General features: G+C 46.1%; 1 protein-coding gene across 2 annotated transcripts in view; it reads left to right on the top strand.

Annotated features, from left to right (window-relative positions):
• EFHC2 (EF-hand domain containing 2) overlaps positions 1 to 21724 on the top strand; it is a 202288-nt gene that overhangs the window by 74889 nt on the left and 105675 nt on the right. The window contains exons 3-7 of one of the 2 annotated variants that reach the window (XM_081793385.1): positions 1198 to 1348; positions 13597 to 13820; positions 17330 to 17581; positions 20616 to 20729; positions 21068 to 21206. In XM_081793385.1, coding sequence (XP_081649511.1) covers positions 1198 to 1348; positions 13597 to 13820; positions 17330 to 17581; positions 20616 to 20729; positions 21068 to 21206 — 880 coding nt within the window. The remainder of the gene's footprint in view (positions 1 to 1197; positions 1349 to 13596; positions 13821 to 17329; positions 17582 to 20615; positions 20730 to 21067; positions 21207 to 21724) is intronic. The other variant, XM_081793386.1, reaches the window with a different exon arrangement.

Raw genomic sequence — 21724 nt, forward strand, 5'->3', positions numbered from 1 at the left:
CCCCGAATGCCGCGTGGTGTAGCATTTTATGCTTTTTCTACTTCTTTGTCTCCATATATGGGTAGCATATAGACATACAGTCTGATTGGCGGGGGCGGGGGGGGAGGGTCTCACGTTACAGGGTCATGAGGGATGTCATGTACAGACATACAGAGCCGTGAGGAATGTCACGTACGCACATAGCCAGGTTGCCTTCCCTTATCTTGAGGTCTTTTCTCACCACATTCCTTAGGGAGGGGACCCCCGCACCAACACATACACAGTGTAAGATGAGACTGGTTGGCATTGAGCTAGGCTCTTTGAAGTTCCTGGAGAAGTTTGAGGTGGGATCTCCGGTGCGCTGTAAGAATTTCACATCTTCCTATTGAAAGAATATTCAGAAAAAATATTAGTTTGTCTACATAGTATTCCCCCCAGCCTTGCCCGTAGGGTACATGTTCCAAGACCCCCAGTGGATGCCTGAAACCACAGGTAGCACTCAACCATATGTAGTGGGTTTTTTTTTTTTTCCGTATACACACGTGACATACCTATGATAAAGTTTAATTTGTAAATTAAGCACCGTAAGAGATTAACAACAATAAGTAATAATAGAACAATTTTAACAATATACTGTAATAAGTTACACGAACGCGGGCTCTCAAAATACCTCATCGTGCTGTACTCGCCCTTCTTACGATGATGCGAGACGGTAAGACACGCGTGATGAGATGAAGTGAGGTGGGCGATGTAGGCATTGGGATGCAGTCGTGGGCTCCCGTCGACCTGAGCACAGGGCGGAAGGAGGATCATCTACCTCTGGACCCAACTGACCACGGGCCACTGAAACTGCAGAAAGCGAAGCCATGGATGCGATGTGGGGGGTGTGGGGGGGGGGGGGACTACTGTAACTTACATATAGAATCCCACTGCGAAACCCGACAGATAGTACTTCAGCTTAGAGCAGAGCTGAATGATGGATTTGTTGCTTGGGTATCGTTTCCTTATCCTAACCAGACAGTGATGAAAATACAGTCTTTGTATATGGTAACCTAGATTGCATATCTGTTCGCAGAGCTGATGTGTGGAATGTCTTGGTGAAACTCTCCACTTTTCGCTTTACATCAACAGCAAGTATGTAAGCAGTAGCCGTATTGACTCTCAGTTTTGATGAAAATTTTCTTGCCATTTCTTAGCTTCTAATTATGATCCCAACAGGTATTATCTTTTGATGCCTATTTAGAAGATGAATTGCCTGATAAAACTCAAGAAAAGTATAGAATAAGACGCCATAAAATCCTCTTCTACCTTGAAGATGACACAATTCAAGTAAATGAACCAGAGTTGAAAAATAGCGGACTGCCTCAAGGTACCTATTGAAATCAGAGTTATGGTTCTCTGACTTGTAACTCCCACCTTTATATACTGCCCTTCTCTAGGTTTTTATATATATTTTTTAATCTTTATTCACTTTTGAGAGACAGAGAGAGACAGAGCATGAGTGGGGGAGGGGCAGAGAGACGGGAGGGGGGGACAGAGACTCCGAAGCAGGCCCCAGGCTCCGAGCTGTCTGCACAGAGCCCGACGTGGGGCCCGAACCCACGAACCGCAAGATCGTGACCTGAGCCGAAGTCGGACGCTCGACCGCCTGAGCCACCCAGGTGCCCCACCCCCGTCTCTGGCTTTTTAAAAGGCGCCATATACTGCTTCGGTGTCTGACTTGTTGGTGACTGCGAATATGAACATGCCACTGGCCTGCGGTTATTGATGGTGACTTACTGGCTTTCTACTCCGCCCCCTCCCACCCCCCACCTCAGCATGGGCCCTTTGTCTTGCTCTTATAAGCAAGACAAGTCTTGGTATATTAGTTTTCTTTCCCATGCTGCTCCAGTATGAGTAAACCCTCCTGTGTCTTCAGTCTCTTTACTATGATCATATTACTTCTTCACAACACTTTCAAGGAGAAGAGAGGAGACTCGTCCACTGTTGCTTCCAGATTTGTATTCTCTCTTCTTTCTTCCTTTCTCTTTCCTTTAAGTGCTTATCTCATCATTTATTTTGAGAGCGTGCAAGCACATGAGAGCAGGGGAGGGGCAGGGAGAGAGAGAGAGGTGGAGAGTGTCCCGAGTAGGCTCGGCATAGTCAGAGTGGATCCCGATGTGGAGCTTGAACTCCTGAGCCCTGAGATCATGACCTGAGCTGAAATCAAGAGTCAGATGCTTAACCGACTGCGCCCCGCACCCCCCCCCCCCCCGCCAGGCACCTCTCTCTCTTCTTTCTTGAATTCACAGCCATTTGCTGTAACCACCCTCTCTTCCTCCTCATCCCTGTTAACTACATACTCTGATGGCTCTTCCGCAGAGGGTCCCTGTTCCTTCACCCCTCCCCTCCCCCATGTACCAGTCCTCTTTATCCATACTCCATCTCAGCCAGTTAACTCTGTGATGTGGCCACCAGAGGAGTTAATCCTAAACTGCATTATTAAGAGTAGGGTGGAGATCAAGGGAGGTGACTGATTTCTTCTTGTGCTAGGAGTCCTTCACCTGGGACAGTGCTGAGATCTGGATGCCTTCAGGGGGCAGCAACCATGGTGGTAAAAGGCCTGAAAAGTTGTCATGTGTAAGGCAGAATAGTGAAAAGGGATATTTGTCTGTAAAGGGAAGATTCGGGTGTGCCTGGTGAATTCAGGAATCTGAAGGGCTGCCATGGGGAGGAAGGATGACCTAATTTTCTGTATCCTCAAGGATATGACCTGGGGGGGGGGGGGTCAGAATTCAGGTCAGTAAGAATAATAATTTTCTGGCAGAGAGCTGCCAGAGATTGGGATGTTTCTGGAAGAACATGGGGGTCAGGGTCAGGTGTGGGGGTAGAGAGGGGTGTCACGTATTTGGTCCTTGGTATAGATAGGGGGCAGGTCAGGGGTTATTTTTCACTGATAGCTTAGTAGATGTATGGGAGGGGGTTGTGAGCTTAGTAGAGGTATGGGAGGGGGTCGTGTGTGTGTGTGTGTGTGTGTGTGTGTGTGTGTGTGTGTGGTGGTGTAGATGACCTTCCAAGACCACTTTGACCCCTCAGGAGCCATGATTCTTTGGTACAACCATCTGTTCTCCACGTAGCAGCCAGAGTGTCACGTGGGGGTATTACCTTGACGCGGCGCCGTCCTACAAGAAGTGTGCGTGCGGGCTCTCCCAGAGGCCACGGAGCAAAAGCCTCATGGACCAAATTAAAATGCATCATCACGTGACGCGTGGAAACAATTCGAAATGCACAGTGAGACGCGAGGGGGAAAGAAAGGAGTTCAGTTCGCACATGTAGGACGAGGTACGGGTGGGTGGGAGGACCGCTCCGCCTGAATCCCGGGGTAGGCCGTGGTCCCGCCGTCTTTGCTGCGTCAGTCTTGACGACCAGAGTTGAAGTTCAAGCAAGGAGGACCACAGACAGAAGGGACCCTGGGCTCACAGCACACCTCTATCAGAGAGACCCAGGGAGAAGAGGGCCTGGCCACAGCTGTAGTCATGGGGTTTGTTTGTTTCTCGGCGAAAGGACACCTGGGGCCAGAATGGGTGTCACCAACGAATGAGTGACCAAATTGAGGCCTCATGAATATTGAGTGCTCATGAATATTTACTGACTCTTGTATATTTGTTGTGTCATGAATATTTAGAGCCTAGGTGCCTCATGTATATTTAATACCTACAGAAAATGAATTATCTCTGGGTCCTTCCATCTCCTCCTTTCTGCGTTTGACACATAACATACCCTGCTTACCCTTATTTAACCCATCTTACGAATTTCTGCCTATGTTGAAGAGACTTTGTTCCTTACCAACTACTTATCTGGGCCCGTTGCCTCCCCGTTGATATACCACGATGGGTACTATGGGGAGAAACAGAGAAATTTGGGGACCATGGGTCTCTGAGTATAAGGTCGTGACGAGGCAGTATGCAAAGGATTTCCTTCAGTGTTGATGAGATTGAGGTTTTCTTGGCACATAGCTCCATTGCGTCCGGATGATGAACTTGGGGCCAGTCAGCATTGCCAAGAAGTGTTTGTCGAATGCCTACTCTGTGCCGGGCACTGTGCTGGCTCTCCTGGAGCTAGCAGGTAAGCAGGTTGGAGAGGAAAGGGAGCGACTATAGCCCAAGAGTTTTGCAGTTGTTCAGGTTAGCAGGTGCTCAGTGTCTAAACCTGGACAATGACAGTAGGAAACAGAAAACACAGGAAAGACCTGAGAGACATTTGGTTGGCAGAGTTGATAGGCATTGACCAACAACTAAATATAGAAAGTGTGGAAGGGGAATATCTAATGACAGGTGCTTTGTCAAGTCCTTGATAAAGTACCTCCTTTATCACTATCTCATTTAATCCCCCAACCACCATCTAAAGTAGGTCATTGTCAGCTCTCCAAGAAAAAGAAACAGAAGGAATTTGCTTCATCTGAATCTTAACAGGTCGCCTCAGAGCTCACTCTGCGGTCGGTCGAAAAGATGGTGATATAGTAGTAAAACCCAGAAGCACGGAGCAGGGAGCAATGTTCGGGGTAGAGGTAGGGTATCCTTGTTCTGACCGTGAGGCCTTTGAACGTGGTTGGGACATCTGTATGGTGATGCCCGCCATGTTGGGATGTATTTTCAGGAAGAAAGTCAAGACTGGAGGTGTGGACTGGGAATCGGGGGTGCTCAGATCGTGAACAGAATCAGGCTTATTCTCCCATGTTGGAAGAGAGGCACTGTTGAGGTGGTGGAAAAAGGAAGAAGACTGGATTTAGTGTCTGCACTTTGTTTTACTAGTGGGGGGGAGAAAGGATTAATGTGAGGAGAGGATGTGAGTGGTCCTCGTTATTCTTTGCGCTCTGACACACTATCCACCCCGGGGTCTTTTGATTTCGAGAATTTGTGCCTTAACGGCAAGTCTTTTAGGAAATATGGAAATGCCTTGATGTTTTAAAAAAAGATTCTCTGACTTCTGAAGGAAACTTCTTTTAATGTTTGCTTCTGTATTTATTTAGGGGGAGAGAGAGCGGGAGCAGGAAAGGGGCAGAGAGAGAGAGAGAGAGAGAGAGAGAATCCCAAGCAGGCTTCCAGCTTTCAGTGCAGAGCCCAGAGTGGGGCTCGATCCCATGAACCTGTGAGATGATGGCCTGAGCTGAAATCAGGAGTCGGACGCTTAACCGACTTGAGCCACACAGGCGCTCCTACAGACTTTTATGGTTGGAAATATGACACTTTATGAAGGGACAAGAAGTCTTTAGACTCTTTAGGGTCGTTTTTAACCTATACAAGGCAGTTTTTAAAGATTGACAATAATGTATTAGAAAATGTTGGAAGAATTACTTCAGAACAGAAAGCAAATTCACAACTTTTATTAATTTTTTTTTAATTTTTTTATTTTTTTTAATTTTTTTTTTTTTAACGTTTATTTATTTTTGAGACAGAGAGAGACAGAGCATGAATGGGGGAGGGTCAGAGAGAGAGGGAGACACAGAATCTGAAACAGGCTCCAGGCTCTGAGCAGTCAGCACAGAGCCCGACGCGGGGCTCGAACTCACATACCGCAAGATCGCGACCTGAGCTGAAGTGGGACGCTTAACCGACTGAGCCACCCAGGCGCCCCAAATTCACAACTTTTAAATTCTATGAACATCTGTTTTACCTGTGTGTTTGTAAGCGATGGTATTGCCTTAGTCAAAAAATATTTTCTTATATTTTTATACTAATATTTATGTTTATAAACACTTATTATATTTATAGTCACTTGAATGCTTTACTCCAACATTCTCTAACTAAGCTTTTTGCCTGTTTTTGATTACCTTCCCCACGTGACATCAAATTTATACAAATGATAGACTGGGGATCACAGGATATCCTGAACCTTCATCAGTGCATTGTTTTTATTTTTTTTTTGAAGGTCATTGATTTATTTTGAGAGAGAGGGGGGGGGGTTGGGAGGGGAGAGAGAGAATCCCCAGCAGGCTCCGCACCACCAGCACAGAGCCCGACATGGGGCTCGAACCCACGAACCGTGAGTTCATACCCGAGCCGAAGTCAGACGCCCAGGTGCCCCTGTGCATTGTTTTATTATTATTCCTGTAGCTAACTGCCCCGTCTAGTGAGTCTTTGGTTTTATTAAACTATCCAAGAAGAAAAATGAAAGGTAACCTCTATGAGGATCTTGGAAACGCTTTTATTAAGACTTCTCGATTCTCTCAGCCTCCTGATTTCAAATCGAAGCGCACAAGCAGATTGCAGAGGCAAACCGATGTTAGTCTTAATGATGTATTTGAACATTATTAGGGAAGTCGGGGGCAATGTTATTCATAAAGACCCGGGGCGGGGCTGGGGGGGTGGGGAACAACTCTGAGTAAAAGGCGACTTGTAAAGTCTCTTGAAAATTTCGGAATTTCTGATTGGCTCTTCCTGATCAGGACGTTGTCTCCGAGGGAAGACACAGCTCAGGGGGTATGCACGGAATACGCGGTCATCACGATCCGTAACAAGACTGAGTTTGTCAACAGCAATTCCTGGCGGGCTCTAGCAAGCACCGTGGAAAGCAAACACGAACCAGCCACTCCATCATCAAGCTCTGTTTGGCAAGAAACCAGTCTGTCTGGAAATATTTAATACGATGATTCCAGTTCAGGAAGGTCCGTTTGGACAGAGGCTCCTTGGGAAAAAAATCACGTAAACATCTTCTTTGGGCTTTCCGAAGTTAAACGGGGAAAAAGAGCAAACAAGCTTTGTGAGTCAGCGGCTCAGATCTCAGTGGGACGGGGTAGGTGGCGTTTCTTTCAGTTGTATCTTGACTACTTTGGGACTGCTTTTCATGTACCTGTGGGCCCCGGAGAGGGGCTAGGGGTCCTGTTTAGGTGATGCCCACTGATGGTATTCCTGTGACTCCCATAGGGCATCTACATTTTCCAAATGAAACGGGAGGTCAAACGCTTTCCTTCTTTTGTGGAGCTGACCACTGAAATGAGCGCACGTAGGGGCACCTGGGTGGCTCGGTCGGTTAAGCGTCCAACTCCTGATTCCAGCTCAGGTCATGATCTCAGTTTCGTAGGTTCCAGCCCCACGTCGGGCTCTGTGCTGACAGCTCCGAGCCTGCTTGGGATTCTCTCCCTCTCCTTCTCTCTCTGCCCCTCCTCCACTCATGCTGTCTCTCTCTCAAAATAAATAAATAAAATTAAAAAAAAAAAAAAGAAATGAGCACACCTGGATGAATTGGCCTCCCCCTTCAGTTGCCTCTCCTGTCATGTGATTTTTTTTTTTTAGGGAGGGGGGAGTTTGGAATAAGCCAGAAACAAGAGAGGCACAATGCCAAACTAGGCATTCAGTTACACACAGCTTCTAATCAGAACGACGTATTTGTAATGTTCACGAATCCATGCTGGCAGAGAGGTCGATGTGCGGTATAAGTCACGTCACTGTCACACCTCAAGGCTTGCTTTTATTTCTTGCCAGGACATCACTGTCTTCTTGGTTAGAAGTGTCATACGTATAGAGTTTGTTGCTGTTCTGTTGGAATGTGGTTAAAACAATGTTACACCAAGCCAAGAATGTCAGAGGTTAATCCCAGTAGTTTTACTTCCAATTGTCTAAAAGAATCATTGTTTGTCGGCCACTACTCAGTCCAGACTAACCTATGGTAAAGAAAGGCTAATGATTAGAAAGGTACCATAATTTTCTGGTGAGGTCTATGCCAGCTGTTCTCAGCTGAGAACACTCATCAGAATCTCCTGGCCCACTCCAAGAACTTCTGATTGTGCAGACCGGGGGGCGGGTCAAGAACCGGCTTCCATTTCTTAGCGTGTCCTTGGTTAAGAACACTGATTGCTGGGATGCCTGGGTGGCTCAGTCGGTTAAGCGTCCGGCTTCGGCTCAGGTCATGATCTCCGGGTTGGTGAGTTGACCCCACGTCGGGTTCGCTGCTGTCAGCGTGGAGCCCATTTAGGATCCTCTGTCCCTCCTTTCTGTCCCGCTACCCCCCCCCCCCAACTCTTGTGTGCTCTCTCTCTCAAAAGTGAATAGACATGGAAAAAAAAAAACCAAACTGATTTCCACTAGTGACTTGTTTCACCCTTCAACATAATACTTTATATATTTTTTATACTGTAGGATAATCTAATCAAATGTAATCGCAAAATATTACATTCATATGTCATTCATTCACGTTGGGCATATAGTCCATCTAAGTACTGCATCCCATAAAGCAGAGGAGGGATGGTGGTAAGGTTGCCAGATAAAATACAAGATGCTTAATTAAATTTGAATTTCAGATAAGCAATAAAGTTTTTAGTGTGTCCCAAATATTGCCTGGGACCTACCTGTACTAAAATTACTCACTGTTTATCTAGAATTCCTATTTAATTAGGCATCCTATATTTCAGTGTGCTGACTAAATCTGGCGACCCCAGAGGGTAGACCTTGGGGAAGGGGTTGCCATTGAATGGAACAGAATAGAATTTAAGAGTGGAGGTAAGTCATTGACCTGTGAAGACAGGTGTTTGGTGCATGGGGGCTGCTCAATAAATACCTGTTGAAGAAACAAAGGAGAGGAGGGAGGAAAGATAAAAGGAAAGGGCAAGTGGTAGACAATGTCCATAACAGAACGCAGGCATCAGAAATGGCACCAGATACTTTGAGGGATCGGAAGAGGAAACGCCAGTATCCACTAGAGAAGACATTTGAGTGGTACCTCACAAGTTTCTCCAGATAAAGATGAAAGATGAAGGTATATTTATTAGCCAAAAGGGACAGCATGAGATCAAGAGGTGGGAAAGTGGTAGGGGTGGAGTTGGGAAGGTACTTGGGAGCCGATCCTGGGGTGTGTAAGGAAAACTAGGAAAGGAGGCAATGATATAAGGGGACATTAGAGCACCTGTCATGCTAGCGTTTGGGGCTCATTTGGTGGCTAGGGGGGACATGCATAGGATCATTTTTTTTTTTTAAAGTTTATTTTATTTTGAGGGAGAGAGAGCGAGCAGGGGAGGGGCAGAGAAAGAGGGAGCATCTCAGGCAGGCTCCACGCTGTCAGCACAGAGCCCGACGCAGGGCCCGATCCCACAAACTGTGAGATCACGACCTGAGCCAAAAATCAAGAGTCAGACGCTTAACCAACTGAGCCACCCAGGTGCCCCAGTATTATTATGATCAGAGGCAAGGAATTTTCTTTTCTTGAAAAAAAATTTTTTTAATGTTTATTTTTGAGCGAGAGAGAGAGAGAGACCAGAGTGCGAGCGGGGGAGGGGCAGAGAGAAAGGGAGACACAGAATCCGAAGCAGGCTCCAGGCTCTGAGGTGTCAGCACAGAGCCTGATGCAGGGCTCGAACTCATGAGCTGTGAGATCATGACCTGATCCGAAGTCGGACGCTTAACCGACTGAGCCACCCGGGCACCCCCTGGAGTTTTCCATTTTGTATTCTTTTGCTACAAGACAGGTGTCAGACTATCTGTATATTAAAAAAAAAAAAAAGTCATTCTTATAACACCAAAACGCTAAAGAAGGACATTTTGTAAAAATCAAAATGGAACAGTCATTTTAGCGGAGGAATAATCGTGAACATAAGAGAAGATACTCTGTTGTGTCTGAGCACACTGAAGGGTCTTAACATTTTTAGGATACAAACTTAGTTGACACAGCGACAGGTGGCAATTCCGGTATGAATATTCATTCACCTAAGAAATCCCTGTCTCTAGACTCAGATGTATCCTAGGTGTGCGGTGTTACTAAAATGAACTAAACATACCGAAAGTTTAGAGGTAAGAGGTGGTAGTCTCAATTCTGGAAGGTGAATGTCTAAAAACTAAATTTAGTGGTATGACCAAAGATCTAAAGCAAGTCCCAAGGGGGTGAAATGAAAATGCGTTAAACATAAATGGATATGTCATCATTTTGATCTAAACCACAGGGAAATGTTGGAAAGTTAAAGCTTGCAGAGCATAATCAGATAGCCAGGGTCTTTAAAAAGGAAGAGAGAGAGAAAATATGACGATCGGGAGGAGCTTAAAAGCAGGCACCCAATGCGCGGACATCTGCCCAAATTGTCTTTATGGGGCAGTCAAGAAGGCAAACGTTTAAAAATGTAAAGGGTAGAGGTGGTCCTTCCGTTCTTGTTTTTCCAGTTTTAGAGCATTATTTTTTACTTATATACTTTGATCTCATGGTTCATGTGAAATTTCTATTTCTTGTTCTGGAATGCCATCCTGCCCATTTCTTTGGCATTCCAGAACAGATTCTTGCTGGTGGGGTTTCTGCCGTTTACCATGGAGGACTGTAAACACACACAGAATACCAAGAAATAGAAATTTCGATCCCCGAACGACACAGTTGAGGGATACCACGAATATATTATTGAAAGCTCTCAGGTGCAACTGTCCATTTCAAATGGCCCACATACTTGTTTTCTAATTAGTGTGGAATTGTGACTTTGGATTTTAGAACTATTTATTTATTTACTTACCTTGAGAGAGAAGCAGAGCGAGTGAGCAAGCAGGAGAGGGGCAGAGGGGGAGGGAGGCAGAGAATCCCAAGCAGGCTACGCGCTGTCAGTGCAGAGCCCGACACGGGAGCTCGAACACAGGAACCATGAGATCACGACCTCAGCCGAAACCAAGAGTCGGAGGCTCAACCGACTGAGCCACCCAGGCGCCGCGTGGCTTTGGATTTCTTGTTATTGAAAAGTTTCCTATTTAGTGTTAGGCCTGCCTTTTCTTTCCAACCCACGAATGGTCAAGGCTTTTCTTTGTTACCTCAAAGAGCTTCTCTAGCCTCTTGGGCATGCCCTGTGGAGGAGAGGTGGGAGCACAGATAAGGAAATGTGGGAGTCTGGGAGGGTATGGGGTCAGCTAATGCAGGGGTGGTTCCCCCCACCCAGAGGGGGGCGTTGGTGCAGCAGGCAAGTGGGCTCTGCTCAGAAAATTGCTTTTGGGGAATTAAGAGAGGCCGTTCTTTTGGAAGAGCGACTCTATCTTGTCGCTCTCCTTTTCTGGCGGCCGGCAGCAATTCTCCCAGTTTCTATCCCGTTTCGTTGTTGTTTTCAGTTGATGTCTGTGTTCTGAGAGAGAGCGAGAGCACTCGTGCGCCCACGTGGGAGTTGGGGAGGTTGCGGAGAGAGAGAATCCCAGGCACCCTCTTCGTGGTCAGCGCGGAACCCGATGTGGGGCTGGAACTCACAAACCGCAAGATCCTGACCTGAGCTGACATCAAGAGGTGGATGCTTAACCGATTGAGCCACCCAGGCGCCCCCCCCATCCTGTTTTGCCTAGAATACTCCCTCCTCTCCTTCACTTACGTAATCTGTGGCTAGTGTTCAGTGAGATGTGGCTGAGCGCAAACCATGGAAAGGGCTGGTATCTCCTTAGAGCTTGGAACCCCAGCTTTCAAGATCTTTTTCTGCCATTTGTTAGGGTGTGACCCTCGGGCATGTCACTTGGCCGTGTGGAACCTTGACTTTCTTATCCATACGCTGGATTCTTCTGTCTCGTGCATTATCAGCCTCGTGGGACCAGTGAAGATTAAATGAGAAAATGTATATGAAGGCATATGCTAGGGCCGTGATGTTGATTCTGATTATTACTATTTAAAAGCTCTGGGGCGCCTGGGTGGCTCAGTCGGTTGGGCGGCTGACTTCGGCTCAGGTCATGATCTCGTGGTCCGTGAGTTCGAGCCCCGCGTCGGGCTCTATGCTGACAGCTCAGAGCCTGGAGCCTGTTTCAGATTCTGTGTCTCCCTCTCTCTGACCCTCCCCCGTCCATGCTCTGTCTCTCTCTGTCTCAAAAATAAATAAAACGTTAAAAAAAAAAAAAAAAAAGGCTCTGTAGGTGGGCTGGTTCTTTCCACCTAGAGAAATAGAGCATTCCTATTCGAAGTCTTACCGAACAGAAATCAGCATAACCTGCTTATTTGAATTTTTATAATGAAGTCCAAATGCAAGATAGATGGAATTTCTGAAGGAGCTCCTGGCCACTGAATAAATTTTATATATCTTAAAAACTGTCACAATATAAGTATTTTTAAAGCGATATATGATGGTTTCTGAAAATACCTGAAATGCCCATGCTTTTATAGATGTTTCAGTATGCAATTTGTTCTCACTGTCTGATCTTGAATGATCAAATAATTTGCATACTGTTTTCAGTGGCATGAATTAAAGGCTAATTGAAGTATAATTTTTTGCAGTAAAATTATATCATCTTTTATGTAGTACATTTAAAGATATTCTAGGCCAGTTCTAATTTTATAGTTTTATTATTTTAATTTAATGTACCAAGTAATTAAAAATTGCTACAAAGAAAAGAAGATGAAAATCATTTTAGTTAATTTCCCCTTACCAGTGTGAAAAGATGATTAGTAGAATAATGGAACAGAGCTTGACACAGTTCCTGGCACATAAAGATATTCATGAAACGTTCCATAGTGAATAGGAATGAATAATTTCCGAGTACTTCTAGACTTTGGGAAAAGGTGCCGTTCTCAGTGCTATAGAAAATGCGAAGAAGCTTGCTTGACATCTTTATACTAAAATACTTCCTTCCCTACAGAGGTCACCCAAGCCGCTTTTACTTCAACCGTCAGACCCTCAGCTTGCTCTGCTCACCTCTTTCTCTCTTTAAGCTCGTGGGGTAGATTCTCAGGCCAAAGTCAGTCACAGATGTTGAGAGACCGTTCTCCATGGTATCTCGCATTTTGGTGGATCTCACGAGCAGAGACGCTGCCTGCTCTTTGTTCTGGACTCTCTTCCAGGATGTTTACATGGCAGACAGCTTTGGAAGGCAAAGGTAGTCTCTCCCTCTGGAGCAAAGGGCGGGTCTGCTCGCGGCCTTGGAAGATAGAGTGGTGTGTCCTTCCAGAACATGCTTACCGCCCAGTCTAATACAGGTGGTATCTCCCTGTGATGCTTATTGTCTGTTATAAAAAGATTTAGGTTCTCTAAGCTTAGGGTTTCCTCTCCTGTCATGTAACCCCCTGCGTGGGCAGGAGTTACGTGGTCCTTGTTGTGTCATCCTGTGGGAAGCGAGGCTCAGGAAGCGAACCCTTTTACCGCCAGTGGCTAACCACCATTTTGGGCATACTTGGGTACCCTGGGTCTATACTCTCAAGAGGAGGAGCGAATGGGCTAATCATAGGGTTAGAAGTAAAAGACGGGATGTGATCCAGAACCTTTGGCCCAGAGCACCGTCTACAACTACAAAGCCTCTGATAACCATCACTTTGTAGGGGTGGTTGGGAGGAGGTGAACAGAGGCTATCAAACATGGAGGGAGGAGAGGTTGGTAGAGGAAAGAAGATTCCATGAAGCTTGTAGAAGCTGTGAATCATGGTGTTGGCACCTACCATATTGAAGCTTACTAGTCTGCCTTCCCTAGTCTTTATGGTTTATTAAAGTGCTTCCCTGGTACCAGTTAGGCAACTCTAATAGCATGCAAGGCTGGTAAGTGACTGTGGACCTCAAAAGTTTCAGCTCCCTCAGGTGCTGTCAGAGTTTGAACATACTCCAAGAACCAGCCCTTTGCCCACTTCCCTGTTCTGGGAAAGCATCCAGGGTCGTCACGGAGACGTGCTGTGACCTCTTCCTTGTTAGCCATCCGATGAAACGGTTGTACTTTGTTCCACACCATAGGGACTTCTATCCGGCGTCATCGGATTTCTCTCCCACCTCCTGATGAAGATCAGTTTTATACTATGTATCATTTCAATATCAACACAGACGTTGTCTTTTATGGCCGGAGATTCAAGATTTATGATGCTGATACGTTCACAAAAAACTTTTTGAAGAAAATAGGAGTCAAATTAAACCCCCCAGGACGGTGTCCGGAAGATCCTTACATGAAGATACGGAGAGAGGTAAGAGATTGATAACATCCGTGAGTTCTTGTCTTCAGAATGAGAATCCATAAAGGGGACTCAGTCGAGGATATCTGTGTTCCGGATGCAGATGTGAAAGCACTTTTGGGGTCATGGTCACTGGAGTTATCCTGTTCTCCTTGAGGCCAGAAGGAACTCTGGGTATTGAGCTCAGTGCAGGAAAGTCTTCTCTCACCACCCCCACCCTCGCTTCTCTCCACAGAGAGTCTCCGTTCCCGGTGGTAGGAGTCCAGTGAGGCAATTTCCAAGAGCCCATGATTGGCTTTGTGGTCACTGACAGTATAAGAGTTAGGTCCACTCTTATCCGGCTTACCTTTTCCCATCTTGGTTGCCTACCTCCGGGAACGTTTTTGCTTCTTTACTATTGATTAACTGCACCAAACCTTGGGCATACCATTTTCCTTCTTCCTCAGGACTCCCAGCTCTGCGAATGGTGGCATCAGATGTGTTCTAGAGGAGTGGGAAGGGCCATGACCCTGATGTACCCCATTATAAAAGCATGTTGGTCTTCAAAGTCTGATCGCAGTTAGTACAGGGAGGAAAGAACCCAGTGTTCGTAGTATTGTTGTCTTTCTAAAGTTGTCTTTTTTTTTTTTTTAATGATCCCTTGGCCTAAATTTCTTCTTCTTCTTCTTCTTCTTCTTCTTCTTCTTCTTCTTCTTCTTCTTCCTCTTCCTCTTCCTCTTCCTCTTCCTCTTCCTCTTCTCCTTCTCCTCCTTCTCCTCCTCCTTCTCCTCCTCCTTTTCCTTCTTCTCCTCCTTTTCCTTTTTCTCCTCCTTCTCCTTCTCCTTCTTCATTATTATTATTATTATTATTATATTATTTTTTTTTTATTTTTTTTTTTTACAGAAGAATCAGAACACCCAAAAGGGCAAGTGTCAGGTGGAAGGTCAGATACCTGGGCTTCAACTCAAGTCTTGTGCTTCTTAACCCAGAATTTGATTATGGTCATTTTCTTTCTTTCTTTTTCTTTTTTTTAAATTGAAGTAGGATTAGACAGAGTAAAGTACACCGAAATGAAGTGTACCATGGGATGAGTCTTAACAAATGCTACACCCGTGTAACCCGCACCCAAATCAAGACCCGGAACACATCCCTCCTCCCGGCAAGTTCCCTCATGACGTTTTCCAGTCAGCCACTCTTCCCACCCAGGAACGGATAACTGCACTTCTCCTTTCTGTCCCTGTAGATGCGTTTAATCTCGTTTTTCTTGTTTCTCAAATTTGTAATCAATTTCCCTGCCGAAAGATAGCGTGGAATTTAGAATAAAACTCGCCTTTGGTTCTGCTCTAGTCTCTTGCTGAAAGCCGCACGTAGGATCAGTCATCTGTTCCCGCCCCCTAGCCCCGGCAGAATTATTCTTTAACGTTCCTGTAGGCACGCAACCCTCCTGAGATATGCATATTGTCGATCCTGGAATATTTAAGGAGAAGTCCCCGTGGCATTATACCTGTGTTTGTTGGTATACAAGCAGATTTAAAGTTTGGGTTTATTTTTATTTTTTTCCAAACACCCTGGGCGCAAGAGCCTAGAACTAGATGAAGCCTTTACAACGAGGAGAACCTGAAAGGACCGGATCCACATGAGTTCCCACCCTTTGCATATGGCTGCGCTCATTCCCGAACAGTCGGTATTATATGATAGTGCTTAGGAATGATGATGCGTTGTATTAAATGCAGAGAGCACTGTGCCGCTCCATAGGTTTATGAAGAAAAAAAAAAAAATCTTCTGTGCCGGGAATCGAGAATAAATACCAAGAACAGCCAAGAAGGGTTTTAAAGAATTTCCTTAGGTCGGGGAAAATGATTTTAGCATTTATTCCCTCAGGGAGAAAGCTCTTCCATAAATATAGAAATCTGTGGAAAATTAGGAGTTTAATAAGAGGCTTTTATGTTGATTTTAATGCGTTTACTTCTCCAGTTGTTGGCTGCCTTCAGATACGAAGTTAAAATTAAGCAATTTAACTTAAGCCGGAAAGAGCCCCGATGGTATATAATCAATAATGCGTTTCTTAAAGGCCTTATGACGCCAAAGAAACCACTTTTCAATTGATGAAAGTAGAGGTCCCGTAGTTTTGGGTAAAGATCCAGGGCAAAGAAGAAGGCTAGGAGCCTCTGGAAGGCCATCACGTCTCCCCCAATTCTGCTGTAAGTCTGCACATAAACTGCCCTGGACGGAGAGCACGTTTTGAGAAATTACAAATGTGATTACATAACCCGATATGGGACTGCCTCTCTCCTGCCGGTGAGCACTTCCTTTATAATCGTCCTGTTTAGCTGCATCAGGTAGAATGGGGGAAGTTTTGCTCCGAGACAGTTTTGCTCTGAGGACCTACAAGTCTAGAAAAGTCACACCAAGAAGACTGCGGCGGTTCTCCATTGGCTCTGCTCCTGTTTCCATAGCCTTCCAGAGCCTCGATATCTAAAGCTTTGGAGCAAAATAAAACTATGACTTGTTTCTTCCCTTGACTTTTACAAAAATCTTTGGATGCATTAGAAGGATCTACAGATACAGATTCTCAGCGAAAAGGCCCAACTGGTGTCTTTGGGGGGTTGAGACATAATTACCATAGGCTCAGATGTATATAAATCTTAGGCGTACAGATCAACAAAGTTTTGAAAAACGTATACGACTTAGTAAGTGACACAGAAATCAAGACACGGAATATTTCCATCGCCCCCAGAAACTTCCCTTCTCCCCCTTTCTGGTCATTCCCCTACCCAGAGGCAATTACTGTTCTAACTTCTGTCACCACACATTAGTTTTGTGTGTTCTTAAAAATTTGAAGTCTTTGTGGGGTACCTGGGTAGCCCAGTCGGCTTGGCGTCTGACTCTTGATTTCCGCTCAGGTCATGATCTCATGGTCTGTGAGTTCGAGCTTCGTGTTGGGCTCTGTGCTCACAGCGTGGAGCCTGCTTGGGTTTCTCTGTCTCCCTCTCTGCTCCTCCTCCCTTACTCTCTCTCAAAAATAAACATTAAAAAAAAAGGAATTTTAACTCTTTGAGAAAAACCAGTTTTCAAAAACAGTATCAAACTATAGTGTACTAAAATACTGTTTAATATTAAAAGCTTCCTACTACTTGATTGTATTTTTTTTTATGTTTACTTATTTTTGAGAGAGAGCGAGACATTGTGTGAGTAGGGGGAAGGGCAGAGAGAGAGGGAGACACAGAATCCGAAGCAGGTTCCAGGCTCTGAGCTGTCAGCACAGAGCCTGACGCGGGGCTCGAACTCTCGGACCGCAAGATCATGACCTGAGCTGAAGTCGGCCGCTGAACCGAGTGAGCCACCCAGGCGCCCCTGGATTGTATTTTTAAGGCAAAAACTAGCTGTTGGTGTATATACACGTATGTCATAAGTCCTTTGAAATTTTTAAAAATATCCCGGAATAGTCTATGGGAAAGATCTCTTCATGTACTTTGATTGCGTGTATCCCAGAAGTGATTATGCAAAACCACTCTTACTGACCTTTTTTCCCCATTTTTCAGACGCTAGACCGCATGGAGCCCTTACGTCCCTATGAGTCCTATGACACCCTGAAACAGTTTCTTGAGTATAATAGGAAGGTTTTACGTTTTTTCTGCCTGTGGGACGACTCAGCCTCGATGTTCGGGGACCGTCGAGAACTCATTCTGCATTACTTTCTGTGCGACGATACCATCGAAATCAAAGAAGTGATGCCACCCTGCTCAGGCCGGGATGCCACATCGTTGTTCCTCCGGAGGAAAAAGCTACCCAAGGTGAGCCGCAGACACGGAACCACTTTCTGAGTTTTTCTTGCGGGCCAAAAGACTCACCATTCACTGTCTGGAATGTTGTGGGTTATGACTATGCAATGACCACAGTTACCAAGTGTTAGTACGGGTGTTTGGAAAACTTTCATTTTGTGCTCTCTGTGTTAAAATACATGTGTGAGGGGCACCTGGGTGGCTCAGTCGGTTAAGTGTCTGACTCTTGGTTTTGCCTCGGGTTGTGATCTCACGGTTCACGAGTTCGAGCCCCGCATCGGACTGTGTGCTGACAGCTCAGAGTCCGGAGCCTGCTTCGGATTCTGTGACTCACTCTCTCTCTCTCTCTCTCTCTCTCTCTCTCAAAATAAATAAATAAAAACTTAAAAAAATACATACATCTATGAAAGTAATATAGAGCATATAACAAATTGAAGTTGGAATTTTCTGGGTTGAATTCAAGCAAGTAAACAGAAAAAGAAGTCAAATGTGAGAGGAAGTACATATTCAGCATTGAGTTCGTAATCAGTTTTCGGAAAGTAAGTGACTCTCTAGTTAGAAGAATTGCTCATGCCCTTGGATGGGGCATTGGCCTCTGGCCTCTGTAGCCTACTGAGGAATTGCACGGTTTTGGTCTAAGCTCTGAGTGTGCAAACACACATGCACACGTGCACACACACCCCCCCTCCCCCCACGACAAGCATATGCCCAGGACTGATTCTTAGGAAAGTAGCCACCAGTCACCAACTAGCCACTGGCTAACATCAACGACAGCTTTTGCATTTTAGTTACTATTAAAAGAGTTGTTGGACTGATTCTTACATGTTTATGGCCATTTGAGAGCTAAGTAACTTGGGGGCAGAAGAAACAACAGAGAGACAGAGGACCTGGGTTAGAATTGTGGCTCTGCCCCTTAAAAGCTGTGTGACCTTCGGTGAGTCACTTAACCTCTCTGAGTGTATTTTTCTATCTCTGAAACGCTGTTCACAAGGCCTCCCTTTGAAAGTAACTGTAAAAGCTGAATGGGATGGGGGCACCTGGGTGGCTCAGTCGGTTAAGCCTCCGACTTTGGCTCAGGTAGCCTGGGAAGCCTGTTTTTAGAATGGCTTTGACCAGTAGACTAATTATAAAAAGTAACAATGACGTACTGGACATTTGCGGTATGTCTTGACATTCGTTGCTTCCTTTATTCATTCATTCAGCAAATATTTATTGTCAACTGTGTGCCAGCTCTGGGGGTTCCAGTGAGAAAGAAATGGATTAAGTCCTGCTTCATGGAACTTCCATTCTCCTGGTGGAGAGAGAAAAAAAGCAGTAAGCAGTCCCTCGACACTCAGGCATCCTTTGAGAGAGCAAGGAATCAGTACTATTACTGCAGTTTGACGACAAAGCTGAAGTTCTCGGGGTGGCGGAGGTCGGGGGGTCCCGGGTGGCTCAGTCGGTTAAGCGTCCGACTTCGGCTCAGGTCACGATCTCACGGTTCATGAGTTCGAGCCCCGCATCGGGCTCTGCGCTGACAGCTCGGAGCCTGGAGCCTGCTTCAGATCCTGTGTCTCCCTCTCTCTCTGCCCCTACCCGCCCCCCCCCCCCCCCCCCCCCGCCGGTGCTCTATCTCTCTCTCTCAAAAATAAAAATAAACATTTTTTAAAAAAACCCCAAACAACAACCGAAGTTCCCAGAAGGTAAATACCTGGCTCCAAGTCCTGTAGCTAGTAAGTGGCAAAGAGAAAATGCTCCAAAGGTACTGTTTCTCTATGTTGCTTGGCTGACTCACCCCCCCCCCCCCCACGTCATAAATTCGCACATTTGAACTTGTGTTTTATGTCACACCTATCAGGAATGATTCAGATTCCTCCTCTGTATGTGATAAACGGGTCACTTTCCATTCAGTGAAGTTGGTTAAGACCTTTCCTGCAGCTCACGCGACCGCTGGGACCACATCTGGTGTGTGGAGTGGAGCAGTACCCTGGCTTGCTCCGGGCCACGGTTTCCGGTAGAGGCCGCCTGCACTCTGGGGTTCTTGCCACCTCTCCACGCGGTCCCTCTCTGCTGGCTAGTGCTTCCTGAGCTCAGGGTTGGGCAGGGTGCTAAGCTGAGTGATGTGGGCAGGGCATGGTTTCTTCCTCAGGGCGTTTCTCGTAGTTTCCAGAAGAGGAAAAAAGATGGCTGCCGGTGAGGCATTCAGAGAAACCACACGGAGCGGTCTAGCCCTGTGGTCGGTGCTATGGAGGTGTGGACTGGGGACAGGCTAGGAGGACGGGAAGGGTCAGGGGAAAAGACAGCCCTTTAGCACGGCCTTGAAGGATGGGTGTGGAAGTAGAGGGAGAGGTGGATGGAGTATGAGGGCAGAGGAGAACCGTATTTGGGGGAGGAAAACTAAGTTTCCCTCTACCCTTTTAGGCTGAGACCACCCCTCCCCTCCCCGGTAACGACAGACAGATTAACAGGAGAAAACCCAGCAAATGTTGAATAACATGTATACCTCCCGTAGTCATGAGAGAGACTTAGGAAAATGGAGGAACTTCCTGAAATGGCCCAAGCCACCACCTTAAATACCATCTCCAGCTACTGGGGGGTCAAGTGGCCAGGTGGGAGGGAAGCCGGTGATAGGGGGTCACCAAGGAAAGCACAGTGAACAAGAGTGCGCTGGCTAATGCAGATTTAAGTCGTCTTCCCCGCTGGTCAGAGGTTTTAGAGATGTTCAGCCTGCCTTCTCTTCCTGGTACACAGAGGGAGACATTCTTACAAATGGAGATTTCCTTTATAGATGTAAATGCTTTCTACAAAAGGGAAACTTGAGAGGGGCGCCTGGGTGGCTCAGTGGGCTAAACAAAAGGGAACCTTGTACCCAGCTCCTCCTGCCTCTGCTGTTTTCTTCAGAATAACCAGCTCAAAATAGTCCATACGCCTGAGAGGCGTGTTTGGGGCAGTGTGTTTTGGTCCCCTTCTCATACGATGCGTATTTCCGGCTTGGGCCCCTCACCACGACCATCTTCTGTGTTCAGTAAGCCACCTACCCGTACCTCGTTTGGATTTTCTCTTCCAGTATGGCCCACCTGGAGTCTATCAGCCAGGTCAGATAACAGATCGAGCAGTTCTTAACGTGTATCGTGGCTTGACAGGGAGACCAGCAGACGGCTACCTGTTGGATAAATACAAGGTGAGGGACCTCACGTTTCATTGCTGTTTCCGGTGTGACCTTCCTGGAACCTGAGATACGGGGTGCGTCACAGATTCTCTTGTGAGATTGATTGTGAACGCGGTTAATGAATATATAAACGTACGCGTTGCACCTCTGTCAATCCTAAACAGGCTCAAGCACACATGTGAATAGATACACACGTATTTTCCAGATGTTAACATTGACTGGGTGTCTTGATTATAAATGATACAAATGAGGGTTTGTTTTTTTTTTTCTTTTTTACAATTTTTTTTTTCTTTTGCGTAAGTCTTCAGAGGGTCTGTGGCGCCAACGCCTTGTTCCTTTGTGTTTATTAGCTTGGGAAAGTAGACCAGGAGTTTTACAAAGATAGTGACCTGTTCATAGGAGCCACCATCAACGTGTGGGGAAGAAAAGTGCTTCTTTGCGACTGTGATAACTTTACGAAGACTTATTACAAGACTAAATATGGAATTGGTAAGTAAAACGTATGTCACTTAGAAAATAATACTTCGGGGTGCCTGGTGGTTCAGTCAGTTGAGCGTCCGTCTCTTGATTTGGGCTCAGATGATGATCCCACGGTCGTGGGATGGAGCCCTGCGTTGGGCTCTGTGCTGATCGTGGAACCTGCTTAAGATTCTCCCTCCGCCCCCCTCCCTGACTTGTGCTGTCTCTTTCTCTCTTATCAAATAAAAAATCAAGGGGCGCCCGGGTGGCTCAGTCGGTTAAGCGTCCGACTTCGGCTCCGGTGATGATCTCGCAGTTTGTGGGTTCAAGCCCCACGTTGGGCTCTGTGCTGACGGCTCGGAGCCCGGAGCCTGCTTCGGATTCTGTGTCTCCCTCTCTCTCTGCCCCTCCCCTGCTGGTGCTCTGTCGCTCTGTTTCTCAAGAATAAATAAATGTAAAAAAATCAAGCAAATAAAAAATAACGTTTAAAAATTTAGAATCTGTGTTCTGTAGTTTAGGATTTTGCTTTTCAGTTGCAAATGCTAAGC

This window comes from Panthera onca, chromosome X (genome assembly GCF_046562875.1).
Source record: "Panthera onca isolate mPanOnc1 chromosome X, mPanOnc1 haplotype 2, whole genome shotgun sequence".
In the NCBI taxonomy this organism is placed as follows: domain Eukaryota; kingdom Metazoa; phylum Chordata; class Mammalia; order Carnivora; family Felidae; genus Panthera; species Panthera onca.